Below are 14,953 nucleotides of genomic sequence, written 5' to 3' on the forward strand. Positions count from 1 at the left end.
GGTGTTGATGTGAGACATTCTTTCAAAGCACTTCATGGCTACAGACGTGAGTGCTACGGGTTGGTAGTCATTTAGGCGGGTTACCTTAGTGTTCTTGGGAACAGGGTCTGCTTGAAACATGTTGGTATTACAGACTCAGTCAGGGACAGGTTGAAAATGTCAGTGAATACATTTGCCAGTTGGTCTGCACATGCTCGGACTACACCTCCTGTTAACCCGTCTGGCCCTTTGGCCTTGTAAATGTTGACCTGTTTAAAGGTGTTACTCACATTGGCTATGGAGAGCGTGATCACACAGTCGTCCGAAACAGCTGATGCTCTCATGCATGCTTCAGTGTTGCTTGCCTTGAAGCGAGTATAAAAGTAATTTTGCTTGTCTGATAGGCTCGTGTCACTGGGCAGCTCGTCGGCTGTGCTTACCTTTGTAGTCTGTAATAGTTTGCAAGCCCTTCCACATCTGACGAGCGTCGGAGCCGGTGTAGTACGATTCAATCTTTGTCCTGTATTGATGCTTTACCTGTTTGATGGTTCGTCGAAGGTTATAGCAGGATTTCTTATAAGTTTCTGGGTTAGAGTCCCACTCTTTGAAAGCAGCAGCTCTACCCTTTTGCTCTGTACGGATGTTGCCTGTAATCCATGGCTTCTGGTTGGGGTATGCACATTACAGTCACTGTGGGGATGACGTCATCGATGCACTTATTGATGAAGCCAGTGACTGATGTGGTGTACTTCTCAATGCCATCGGAAGAATCCCGGAACATATTCCAGTCTGTGATAGCAAAACAGTCCTGTAGCTTAGCATCTGCATCATCTGACCACTTCTTTATTGACTGAGTCACTGGTGCTTCCTATTTTAGTTTTAGCTTGTCAGGAGGGGTAAAGGTGGTCAAGAGTTTTTTCCCTCTGGTTGGACATTTAACATGCTGGTAAAATGGATTTAAGTTTCCCTGCATTAATGTCCCCAGCCACTAGGAGCGCTGCCTGTGGATGAGCGTTTTCCTGATTGCTTATGGCCGTATACAGCTCATTGATTGGGGTCTTAGTGCAAGTATCGGTTTGTGGTGGTAAATAGTCAGCTATGAAGAATATAGATTAAAACTCCCTTGCTAAATAGTGTGGTCTACAGCTTAGCATGAGATACTCTACCTTAGGTGAGTGAAACCTCAATACTTCCTTACTATTAGATTTCGTGCACCAGCTGTTGTTTACAAATATACACAGAACGCCACACCTTATCTTACCTGAGGCAGCTGTTCTATCTTGCTGATGCAGCGTAAAACCCACCAGCTGTATGTTATTCACGTCGTCGTTCAGCCACCACTTGGTGAAACATAAGATATTACAGTTTTTAATGTCCCGTTGGTAGGATATACGTGTTCGTAGTTCGGCTATTTTGTTATCCAATGATTGTACGTTGGCTAATAGGACTGATAGTGAAGGCAGATTACCCACTCGCTGTCGGATCCTTACAAGGCACCCCAACCTACGTCCCTGATATCTCTGTCTCTTTTTCCTGCGAATGACGGGGATGAGGGCCTAGTCTGGTGTCTGAATGAAATTCTTTGTGTCCGACTTGTTAAAGAAAATGTGTTTTCCAGTATGTGGTGAGTAATCACTGTCCTGATATCTAAATGCTCTTTTCGGTCATAAGAGACAGTGGCAGAAACATTATGTACAATATAAGTTTAAAAAAACACAGAAAAAACACACACATTAGCACAATTGGTTAGGAGACCGTAAAACAGCAGCTATCTCCTCTAGGGCGCCATTGTATCTAAACTTGTTATCAAGGTGAAAGGTAAGACCCAAATGCAGATACAGGAGTCAGATGGTTGGAGTCTTACAATGTTTATTAATCCAAAGGGGTAGGCAAGATATTGGTCGTGGACAGGCAAAAAGATCAAAACCAGATCAGAGTCCAGGAGGTACAGAGTGGCAGACAGGCTCGTGGTCAAGGTAGGCAGATTAGTCAGGCAGGCGGGTACAAAGTCCAGAAATGGGCAAGGGTCAAAACCGGGAGGACTAGAAAAAGGAGAATGCAAAAAGCAAGAGAACTGTAAAACTGCTGGTTGACTTGGAAACATACAAGACGAACTGGCACAGAGAGACAGGAAACACAGGGATAAATACACTGGGAAAAATAAGCGACACCTGGAGGGGGTGGAGACAATCCCAAGGACAGGTGAAACAGATCCGGGCATGATACTTGTCTGAAAAACAAAAACATTGCACTTTGTTGTGTACTTGCAAACAGATAGTTTGAATTCAATAATGATTGGCATTTACTTTTTCCCAAATCTAAATAGGCTATGCCGGCGAATTCTGAAACATTGTTTACTCTGAAAAAAATGAAAACTACAGTACTTACGTTGGTAGCTACACACTTCAATGCAAAAGATCAACTGTCTTATCACCTGTAAAATTCTACTGTATGTAATAAACCGCTCTCCCTTTCAGATGCAAAAACTTGAAATTATAGTAGTCTATCTAATAGGCACATTCCTGCACAAAGCTACTACTCGGCTACTTTTGCCTTCTTGCAATACGTACACGCGGTTTAAAGTTTGCAGGAGGATAAGCACATTCTCACCTCAAGTTCAGTTGTAATAAATTCCAACTTTAGAGTGAAAACTGGTGCACGCATGTTTTGGGGCATATTTTGTGCGTACTCAATGTTTATAAAATGAGGCCCCAGAGCCCTCACTGTAAAAGAAAATCACCAACAAATCTAGTTGTTTCAAATAAATATTATCAAGTAACTGGTTCCAAGGCATTTTATTTATTTTTTGTTAACTTTTCGGTCAAAGTGTTACCTGAACTTAACAGTTTTAGTTGGCCCAAACGTAGCTCCAACGTGATAAAAACGTAGGCAAACATTCCGTCAACTTAAAATGATGTGTTTGCTCAATTTGTCTCATATCTTCATTCAACTACAAATGATTCTTTTTAGGCATTTTAACTAAACAATGGCTGTGGAACTATTTACACATGCAGTGCATTGAACCAACTTACATTGCACCTGTTCATTTACACAATGATTAGTACTTAACGTGTCCTCACCTGGGATTTGAACTCACAATCTCTTGGTTCATGACATTGCAATCATCCTGCTACGCCACCATGACCTTGTCAATTAGCAGTTCACTTGACTATTCTCATCATCATTGATTTGATTTACTTATTTAAGCAATTTGAGTTTTTTCCATATACTTGTCTAACGTTGGTGGAGCATATTACTCTGTTTGAATGTTACTCCTTAATCACTATCATAAATGTAATAGTTTTTCTTGAGTATACTTTTAACAGAGCTGAGATTTACTTTGAAGTGCAAAGAATAACAATACAGGTTAAATCAGTTACTGACACAGACATGGTGGAATAGCAGGAAGATTGGCATGCTGTGACTCAAGAGGTTGTGCATTTAAATCCCAGGTGAGGGCATGTTGAACACAAATGACTGTATAAATGAACATGTATAATGTGTGTTAAGTATGTAATTTGGAAACAGATCTTCATTGTAAAGGGTTTAAACATTGTTTCCCATGCTTGTTCAATGAACCATGAACATGCACCTGTGGAACGGTCGTTAAGACACTAACAGCTTACAGACGGTAGGCAATTAAGATCACAGTAATGCAAACTTTGGACACTAAAGAGGCCTTTCTACTTACTCTGAAAAACACCAAAAGAAAGATGCCCAGGGTCCCTGCTCATCTGTGTGAATGTGCCTTAGGCATGCTGCAAGGAGGCATGAGGACTGCAGATGTGGCCAGGGCAATAAATTGCAATGTCTGTACTGTGAGATGCCTAAGACAGTGCTACAGGGAGACAGGATGGAGAGCTGATTGTCCTCACAGTGGCAGACCGTGTGTAACAACATCTGATCATCACACATGCGGGATAGGTACAGGATGGCAACAACAATTGCCAGAGTTACACCAGGAACGCACAATCAGTGCTCAGAATGTCTGCGAGAGGCTGGACTGAGGGCTTGTAGGCTTGTTGTAAGGCAGGTCCTCACCAGACATCACCGGCAACAATGTCGCCTATGGGCACAAACCCACCATCGCTGGACCAGACAGGACTGGCAAAAAGTTCTCTTCACTGACGAGTTGTGGTTTTGTCTCACCAGGGATGTTGGTCGGATTCGCATTTATCGTCAAAGGAATGAGCTTTACACCAAGGCCTGTACTCTGGAGCGGGATCGATTTGGAGGTGGAAGGTCCATCATGGTCTGTGGCAATGTGTCACAGCATCATCGGACTGAGCTTGTCATTACAGGCAATCTCAACGCTGTGCGTTACAGGGAAGACATCCTCCTCCCTCATCTGGTACCCTTCCTGCAGGCTCATCCTGACATGACCTTCCAGCATGATAATGCCACCAGCCAAACTGCTCGTGCTGTGCGGGATTTCCTACAAGACAGGAATGTCAGTGTTATGGCATGGCCAGCGAAGAGCCCGGATCTCAATTCCTTTGATCACGTCTGGGACCTGTTGGACATTTACACATGTTAAGTTTGCTGAAAATAAACACAGTTCACAGTGAGAGGACGTTTACAAGAATGATCTCAAAGTCCATAAAATAAAATTGTAAAAAATAAAAGTTAAAAAAGCAATTATACAGTACCAGTCAAAAGTTTGGACACCTACTAATTCTAGGGTTTTTCTTTATTTTGCCTATTTTCTACATTGTAGAATAATAGCAGACATCAAAACTATGAAATAGCACATATGGAAACAGGTAGTAACCAAAAAAGTGTTAAACAATATATTTGAGTTTCTTCAAAGTAGCCTCCCTTTGCCTTGATGACAGCTTTGCATTCACTATAGTCACCTGGAATGCATTTCAATTAACAGGTGTGCCTTGTTAAAAGTTAATTGGTGGAATTTATTTAATTTTAATGCGTTTGAGCAAATCAGTTGTGTTGTGACATGGTAGGGGTGGTATACAGAAGATAGCCCTATTTGGTAAAAGACCAAGTCCATATTATGGCAAGAACACCTCAAATAAGCAAAGCGAAATGACAGTCCATCATTACTTTAAGACATGAAGGTCAGTCAATCTGGAAAATTTCAAGAAGTGCAGACACAAAAACCGTCAAGCGCTATGATGAAACTGGCTCTCATGAGGACCGCCAGAGATAACTCTGATGATGAGGATAAGTTTGTTAGAATTAACTGCACCTCAGATTGCAGCCCAAATAGATGCTTCACAGAGTTCAAGTAACAGACACATTTCAATAGCAACTGTTCAGAGGAGACTGTGTAAATCAGGCCTTCATGGTTGAATTGCTGCAAAGAAACCACTACTACAGTAAAGGACACCAATAAGAAGAAGAGACTTGTTTTAGCCAAGAAAAACTAGCAATGAACATTAGACCGAGTGCAAATTTGAGATTTTTTGTTCCAACAGCCGTGTCTTTGTGAGACGCAGAGTAGGTGAACGGATGATCTACACATGTGTGGTTCCCACCGTGAAGCATGGAGGATGAGGTGTGATGGTGTGGTGGTGCTTTGCAGGTGACATTGTCAGTGATTTATTTAGAATCCAAGGCACACTTAACCAGCACGGCTACCACAGCATTCTGCAGCGATACGCCATCCCATCTGGTTTGTGCTTAGTGGGACTATCATTTGTTTTTCAACATGACACCTCCAGGCTGTCACCTCTATTTGACCAAGGAGAGTGATTGATTATTGCATCAGATGACCTGGCCTCCACAATCACCTGACCTCAACCTAATTGAGATGGTTTGGGATGGTTTGGATCGCAGAGTGAAGGAAAAGCAGCCAACAAGTGCTCAGCATATGTGGGAACTCCTTCAAGACTGTTGGGAAAGCATTCCTCATGAGGCTGGTTGAGAGAATACCAAGAGTGTGCAAAGCTGTCATCAAGGCAAAGGGTGGCTACTTTGTTGACTATAAAATATATTATAAAATATATAAAGATCTGGCCGTGTGTGTGTGTGTGTGTGTGTGATCCTCCGTTGTTCCTAGCTGGGTCTAGTTCCACAGCCTTTTTGTGGTAAAATAATTATGTACTAGTTCCACAGGTAAAATAATTATTTCATAGGGTGAGTATATCTGACAGGTCTGGGAGAAGAATTTTAAAGTCAATTATTTGAGGGACAGATAGCCAATGGAGGTCAGCAAGTTGAATGAACATATGAGACAAATTGATCAAACACATTTTCTCATGTTGGAGCTAATTTTGTGCCAACTAAAAATGTTAAATTCAGGTAATATTTTGACCAAAAAGTTTAGTGAACAAAAGAAAGGCTGTACAACTAGCTACTTTATAATAATTGGTTGAAACAACTAGATTATTTTTTACAGTGCTGTTGCCTCATAGTGCATATCATCACAGCCAGAGCCACATATTTAGAGAGTTACGCCAACTTTTAGAATTTAGATTTGTTTTCTAATTCTAGACATTCAGTTACATAGCATTGTTTAAATATTCCCCATGAAACATTCATGGGTAACTAACAGGTTTTGGCTAGATGGAATACAGCTTTTGTCAGAATTGACTTTTTGTAGCATTGGCCCGCATTGGCACAATTCTCCAAGTACTCTACATGGCTCTAATGACAGCCCCTTATCAACGTGACATCAGCTCCCTGCAAGGATACAGAGCTCTGTAGTCAAACTAAGGCCCACAGCAACCCAATAACTGAACAAAAATATAAACACAACATGGAAAAATGTAAAAGATTCTACAGAGTTACAGTTTATATATGGAATCAGTCTATTGAAATACAGATATGCGGCCCTAATCTATGGATTTCACATGACTGGAAATACATCTATGGGGCCCTAATCTATGGATTTCACATGACTGGAAATACAGATATGGGGCCCTAATCTATGGATTTCACATGACTGGAAATACATCTATGGGGCCCTAATCTATGGATTTCACATGACTGGAAATACATCTATGGGGCCCTAATCTATGGATTTCACATGATTGGAAATACAGATATGGGGCCCTAATCTATGGATTTCACATGACTGGAAATACATCTATGGGGCCCTAATCTATGGATTTCACATGACTGGAAATACATCTATGGGGCCCTAATCTATGGATTTCACATGACTGGAAATACAGATATGCCTCTGTTGGTCACAGACAACTTTTTTTTTTAAAGGTAGGGACGTGGATCAGAAAACCAGTCAGTATCTGGTGTGACCACCAGTTTCCTCATGCAGCACGACACATCTCCTTCGTATAGTATTGATCAGGCTGTTGATTGTGGTCTGTGGAATGTTCTCCCACTCCTCTTTAACGGCTGTGCAAAGTTGTTGGATATTGGCGGGAACTGGAACACACCGTTGTACACGTCGAACCAGAGCATCCCAAACGTGCTCAATGGGTGACATGTCTAGTGAGTATGCAGGCCACGGAAGAACTGGGATATTTTCAGCTTCCAGGAATTGTGTAAAGATCCTTGCGACATGGAGCTGTGCATTATCATACTGAAACATGAGGTGTTGGAGGCAAATAAATGGCACGACAATGGGCCTCAGGACCTTGTCAAGGTATCTTTGTGCATTCAAATTGTCATCGATCAAAAGCAATTGTGTTCGTTGTCCGTTGCTAATGCCTGAACATACCATAACCCCACCGCCCCCAACGGGGACTCTGTTCACAATGTCAGCAAACTGCTCTCCTGCATAACACCATACACACTGTCTGTCATCTGTGAAGAGTACACTTCTACAATTTGCAAGTGGCCATCGAAGGTGAGCATCTGTCCACTGATGTCGAATTGCAGTCAGGTTAAGACCCTGGTGAGGACGACGAACACGCAGATGAGCTTGCCTGAGATGGTTTCTGACAGTTTGTGCAGAAATTCTTCAGTTGTGCAAACCCCCAATTTCATCAGCTGGTCTCAAACAATCCAGCAGGTGAAGAAGCATTTCGGGGATATTTTATTTCAGCTCATGAAACATGGGATCAGTGTATATTTAGAGATACCTTTCCTCTTCTATTCCTCCTTTTCCAACTACATGTGTTTTCAGGATGTTATAACACAAGCGTTTCCATCAGTCCCACTGGCAGGTCACATGCACTCATCAGAGGATGTCAGCGTTACTGGAAAAGAATCAATAAGACATGTGGAAATGGCATTAACTGGACTTCAGTTAATTCAATTACATGAAAACATTCTTAAGTCTTGGAGGCTACTGCACTTAACCATCATAAACTTGTGCAGTACTCTCACAGCAACATACTCTAGCCAGGGTTTTGGATGTCATATGTGCGGGAAGGGTGTCGACTGGTATAACCGACATAGTCCTTATCGATCAAATGCCAGTGCTGTGACGACGGTCTCTCCTCACGTGGTTGTCACTGAATTATCCCATCTGCATGACTGACTTCTCATTGCTTCAACTGGCTCTCTATTTATGCACTTTGAAACTGTACTGTGTTTGGATGTTGCTTGCTGCTGGGTACTGCTTTTAACATGAACAATTTCTTCATTTCTGTGTTTGCGCTTTTCATTTACAGTTAACAAATTATGTGACTTCATCCTGCCTCTACAAGGTTTTTTTCTGTTTCCTTTTTTCACACTGCAGCCTAATTGTAAATCACAACAAACAAGTAAACACACCGTCACAGTCTCTCCTTCACCAATACATTTCCCCCTTGTCCTTTCCCTTCCTTTTTCCCTTGTTGTTGTCATGGTCGTTGATACGCTGTGGTGTTAGTGACACTTGTGTTGAGCTTTACACTAGCATTTAAACACTTTGTGTTTTCCTATTTTCACCGTCACCAATCAAAATCAACATGTAGCCTACAGTACAGATGTAGGATCTTAATATGAGCCAGTTTGCTACGGCAGTAAAATAATCATGCATCAACTTGGAATGGGAATGATTATTCTGATTATAATGAATGGACTTTTTTGTAGGGATGGGATACATTTTTCGTAAGGGAAAATCAGGTCTGAAATTTCAAAGTGGGAATTACAAACTTCAGAAGCCTTTTTAAACCTTAAATACCCCACAAGTTTTACATTTCCTGCTATGCAGGAAAGCTATCCTGCAACGGGGTGATTAAGATCCTACATTTGTATATATTGTCAGTGCTGAAAATGATCATTATCCAATGCAATATTGTCTATGGTTCTATATCTGAGACTGTCTGTGTGAATCCTTGCAGGTGGTCATCAACGCTCTGCTTGGAGCCATCCCCTCCATCTTCAATGTGCTGCTGGTGTGCCTCATCTTCTGGCTCATCTTCAGCATCATGGGTGTCAACCTGTTTGCAGGGAAATACTACCATTGTATCAACATGACCACGAGGGAGCGCTTCGAAGTCAGAGACGTGGCAAACAAGACAGAATGTTTGGCTTTGAAAGGTACCCACTGGAAGAATGTCAAGATCAACTTTGATAACGTGGGAGCAGGCTATCTGGCACTGTTACAAGTGGTGAGTGGCTCTCCATTCACCTTTCACCAGAAATATTTTGTTGACATTTTCTAAAGATAACGGGACCCATGTCAAAAGTTTTGTAGCAATTTCGTGTGGGCAGACAAGTTGTGCGAGGGCAATGTCCTTCTGAACAAGTGTCTTAACTATTAGGTAGTAAAATGTTCCTTAATTTCTCTCTAAGGCTACATTCAAAGGCTGGATGGATATCATGTATGCAGCTGTGGACTCTCGCAATGTAAGTGTTTTCAGTCATTCCTTTCACAAGGTATTTTAGACTAATGGTTGTTTGTGTTTGCACATTGTCTATTTATATATGATAATATTTTGGTTTTATGATGTTCATGTATGGTAATACTACGCTATTCTATTACAGTTGGATGATCAACCCGACTACGAAGTGAATCTGTACATGTATCTGTACTTTGTGGTATTCATCATATTTGGATCCTTCTTCACACTCAACCTCTTCATTGGTGTTATTATAGACAACTTCAATCAGCAAAAGAAAAAGATAAGTATTTTTTTAAAGTTGTATGCAATGATACATGCATCCATTTTCTCTCATTTAACGTAATGAGGATTCTTCCCTCCAACAATGGGCAACTAAATGTGTGTAAGAATTTAACTAGGCTTGTCTTGCCTCTTTACTTTGGAGGTCAAGACATCTTCATGACAGAGGAACAGAAGAAATACTACAATGCTATGAAGAAGCTTGGCTCAAAGAAACCCCAAAAGCCTATCCCTAGGCCAGTGGTAAGGTCATACTGTACCACGATGTTTCTCAACAAAGACATTCCTCAATTCATGAACCTCGATTTCCACATCCTGGTGTCTCAAAATGCTTCTTTCTTATGTTTCCTCCAGAACAAGTTTCAAGGATTTGTTTTTGATTTCATTACAAAGCAAGCCTTCGACATTGTCATCATGATTCTTATATGCCTTAATATGGTCACCATGATGGTGGAGACGGATGACCAGGAAAACGACATTCGTAAAATTCTCTACAATATCAACCTGGTGTTTATTGTCATGTTCACCGGAGAGTGTATTCTGAAGATGATCTCACTCCGACAATACTACTTTACCATTGGTTGGAATGTATTTGACTTTATCGTTGTTATCCTGTCGATAATTGGTAAGACTTTTCACCTATTGTTCATAATTGTAATACTGCAAAGTGATATTATGCTTTGGAGATAATTATGTGTAATTCATTTCTGTCCTTTCAGGTATGTTTCTCTCGGAAGTGATAGAGAAGTACTTGGTTTCACCAACCTTATTCCGAGTCATTCGACTGGCCCGAATTGGCCGTATCCTTCGCCTCATCAAGAGTGCCAAGGGAATCCGTACACTCTTGTTTGCGTTGATGATGTCACTTCCTGCATTGTTCAACATTGGTCTTCTGCTCTTCTTAGTGATGTTTATCTATGCAATCTTTGGCATGTCCAACTTTGCATACGTCAAGAAGGAGTCTGGGATTGACGACATGTTCAACTTTGAGACGTTCGGCAACAGCATGATCTGCCTGTTCCAGATCACCACGTCAGGGGGCTGGGATGTCCTGCTGGCCCCCATCCTCAACAAGGGAGAGCCAGACTGCGACAGCCGGAAAGAGCACCCAGGAAGCACGTACAAGGGGGGAGACTGTGGAAACCCCTCTGTGGCCATTATCTTCTTTGTGAGCTACATAATCATATGTTTCCTTGTTGTGGTCAACATGTACATTGCTGTCATCTTAGAGAACTTCAGTGTGGCCACTGAGGAGAGCGCTGAGCCCCTGAGCGAGGATGACTTTGAGATGTTCTACGAGGTCTGGGAGAAGTTTGATGCGCGGGCCACCCAGTTCATGGTGTATGACAAGCTGTCAGACTTTGCTGACGCCCTAGACCCCCCGCTACGCATCTCTAAGCCCAACAAGATCCAGTTGAGCTCAATGGATTTACCCATGGTGAGTGGGGAGCGCATCCACTGCCTGGACATCCTGTTTGCCTTCACCAAACGTGTCCTGGGCGAGGGCGAAGGCTTGGACATCCTCCGGGGTCAAATGGAGGAGCGCTTTATGGCCTCCAACCCCTCCAAGGTGTCCTACGAACCAATCACCACCACACTGCGCCGCAAGCTAGAGGACATGTCTGCCCTGGTCATCCAGAGAGCTTTCAGACGATATCTTCTCAAGCGTATTGTTAAGCGGGCCTCTGCCATGTACAAGGAGAAGATACAAAGTGGAGGCACGCTCCTTGATAAAGAGGTTCTCGTCATAGACAAATTTCCCGAGATCTCTACTTCAGACAGAACTGACATGACACCCTCCACAGCTTCTCCCCCATCATATGACAGTGTCACAAAACCTGAAAAAAACAAATATGAAAAAGACAAGAGAAAGAAGGAGGTGAAGGAGAAAAAAAAGTACATGGATGTTGGGAAGATTTAGCATAGATTTCATTCTGCTACAAATTGTTTACAGCCTTTGAAGGTGACCAATGCGTCAAGTGAACCCCTTCTTTGGTGTGAATATCTATGCCAAACTGACAATGCTTACTTGAGTCTAGTTGTAAGGTTGGTGCCTAACATGAGGTAGTGACTCAACCTCTTAGGCTGTAAGGTGACCAGTTGTTTGGATGTTAATTTCTGTGGGGACTAAAACAAATGTTTGCCAGCTTTATAGGGACAGGTAAAACATGTTGTGTGTTGTTCCAATCAGAAACATTTAGTTATACTGTAACTTCTCTTGCAGCTAGTACTTCCAGGGTTGCTTCCAGTCTCTTGCATTATAACTGCCATATGATTTACTAACTTAGTTTTCTGACAGAATCTTGTTTTTAAAACTCATAGGTTGATTGTGTGACTATTTTTGTAAACACATGTTTTACTGTAAAACGAGGGGTTTCATGTATTGCTTTAAAAGGTAGTCGTGTTCACTTTAAATGTTCATACAACTTGACTAGTCAAGTGTGATCAAACACACATCCTTGTGGGGTGCAGGGCCGAAAGAAGTTGGCATAAAAGAAATTTGGGGCCCGCACACTCATAAACCGTTTTTAAATGAAGGTACATGGTGGAGCTTATGCATGTGCGGGCTCTGTTTCGAGCATAAGACATGACTACTCATGACAACCATTATTGCTGCAGTGCAGTTAGGGGGATTGCTGCAGTTCAATCGACATGTAGACCTGCATGAATGCTTACCCATGATTACAGTGTTGCGTTACGCACCCTCACCAAAATGAGCTTGCTCTCTCCGTGATGTCTGAGGGGCTCATACTTTGATGAATCTGTATCATTATGTTACTCTCACTATTACAAATCAACAGGAAAGATTTCTCCTGAGCATACAGTCCAAATACCATTACCAACAACCATTGCCTATAATCAGTTTTCCGAACAATAACACGCTCTAGAAAAACATAGTTTTCCTCCTTTCATTCATCAGAAACCACAGTACAATGCAGAATACATTCATCTTTAGTGCTGGCTCACAGAGTTGATACACATAGTATTCGTAGTCCAGCTCTTCTGTCCAGCTTGAACCACAATGGCCTCAAAGTCTATACTGTCTTTTCTCTTCACAGTGGTGAATGATAAAATGAACGTCCTCTGCACAGTATAGTTGTGACCATCAGGTGTAAATCGCCTCAAATAATCTCCAAGCCTCGTCTGACAGGTGAAACACTGTATTCTGTGTCATATATGCTCACTTAAGAGGCATTCCAAAAGCATGTATCTTGTGTACTCTGCAGTTTTGGTACTGCAACATCATTAGTAAGTGCTATAAAACTTGTAATTTACCAAATCTAAATTGCTTTGAGTTTACCTTTCCTACCCACTTCCCAAATCATTTTCCATCGTTATTGATGTATCTGTATGTACATATTCTATAATATATGAAATCTACAAATATATTTGATATATTATGTGATGTTTCATGTATAATGGAATATATGAAGTTGTTAATGTTATTTAATACATATATCTATTATATTCTGCATTCTCTGCTCTATATGGCAGACAGACCAGAGTATGAAGCATCCAGTTGAGGCCGTGGGAAGATTTTGTAGTTAGATTACACTCAATGTCTATATAAATATTGTAATATAATCATTTTTTCTTTGTACTGTACGACTGTTTTGTAAATAGTTTGCTATACAATATGGCCGCACTGTCTGCGCTATAGCCACTTTAGTTATTTAAGCTTCACCACACCCTTTCATTTGGAAACGCCTCATGTGATCTAGTGAAGGGGAAATGGACTTCTCATTTGGATTCTTTCATCTTTTATTTTGTGTCATTTATAAACTGTGGTCACAGTTTACCTCACATGCTTTATCATAATAAATATCTAAGATGGAACATCAGGTTCAGAGAATTCTGAATATGATTGTCTCAAGGCTAGTGTGACAGCACGCGTCTTCGATTGTTTCCTACATTTGTTTACATAGTTATCCAATTCCTCAGGATGTTACTTTTGTCAGCTGTTCCCTTTGGATAAAGTGTCACAAGTGTCTGTAATTCGAACGTTTAAAAGTATGTTGTGAAGAGCATATGTTGCATGTAATAAAAACATTCCTAATATGTATATACTATACATGTATACACAATGAATGTTTTGATTACGTAACATTTAATAGATCACATCTTTATATGCATTATGCTTGTAGTGTATGAGTAAACTGCATGCAAGATATAACCCATCTCATTGAAAAGCCAAAAGAATAAAGAATACATGTACCTCAGGTATGTCTGTAAAATATGAATTTATTCCATCACACGTGTTTGACTATTCATTTGCGACATTGCAATCCATACATACATAGTATATGAACATACTCTATAAATACATTGTTATCCAAGTTTCGCATGCTTAACAAATGTTTCCAAATCAGGGGCCAGTCAGTTAAATGGATTCATCTAAGGTCCCTTTTTTTCCATGTCAGCAAACACTTTTTATTTGATCATGTGACCTGACCAGTGAAAATGTGTGGCCCCAATTATAAGATGTTTTAATGGACTAAATGTGGATTATTAATTTAATACATAAACCACTACAAATCAATCATGTTACAATGTAGTTGTCCATGGAGTTCCAGAATTATAGCCTCACGTCATTGAACGGAAGTCTTACATGATTTCTAATCATTCATTTGGAGATATGTACTGTATACAGTAAATCCTGACCATTACACTGCATATCACACCACGAAATACTCCAGAATACATGAACCGTTACTCTCTCGCGGGAATTGCACTAACGGTCCGTATGTAGCCAAACGTAACTGCTGCTCATGTTGGTATCTGTACTGATGGCCCAAAAGTCATGACAGGGAGACATAATGGAGTGGTAACGCACGTGCAAGCTGTTGCTCCCAACTCCACTTGGGTACACCGCAGCATCCACCGAGAGGTTCTTGCTGCCAAGGGAATGTCTGACAGCTTGAAAGACATTTGAAAATGGTTAAATTTGTTAAAGCAAGGCCCCTGAACTCTTTTGTATTTTCTGCGCTATGCAATGA

General features: G+C 41.1%; 1 protein-coding gene across 1 annotated transcript in view; it reads left to right on the plus strand.

Moving 5' to 3' along the window:
• The window catches only part of LOC112236198 (sodium channel protein type 2 subunit alpha), a 52,589-nt gene extending 38,388 nt beyond the window's left edge, over positions 1-14,201 (plus strand). Inside the window, exons 22-27 of the mRNA XM_024404788.1 lie at positions 9,174-9,443; positions 9,628-9,681; positions 9,820-9,957; positions 10,095-10,199; positions 10,311-10,581; positions 10,676-14,201. Of these exons, the coding sequence (XP_024260556.1) occupies positions 9,174-9,443; positions 9,628-9,681; positions 9,820-9,957; positions 10,095-10,199; positions 10,311-10,581; positions 10,676-11,877 (2,040 nt within the window). The 3' untranslated portion in view covers positions 11,878-14,201. The remainder of the gene's footprint in view (positions 1-9,173; positions 9,444-9,627; positions 9,682-9,819; positions 9,958-10,094; positions 10,200-10,310; positions 10,582-10,675) is intronic.
• The last annotated feature ends 752 nt before the right edge of the window (positions 14,202-14,953 follow it).

The sequence above is a fragment of the Oncorhynchus tshawytscha genome, linkage group LG03, assembly GCF_018296145.1.
Source record: "Oncorhynchus tshawytscha isolate Ot180627B linkage group LG03, Otsh_v2.0, whole genome shotgun sequence".
In the NCBI taxonomy this organism is placed as follows: Eukaryota; Metazoa; Chordata; class Actinopteri; order Salmoniformes; family Salmonidae; genus Oncorhynchus; species Oncorhynchus tshawytscha.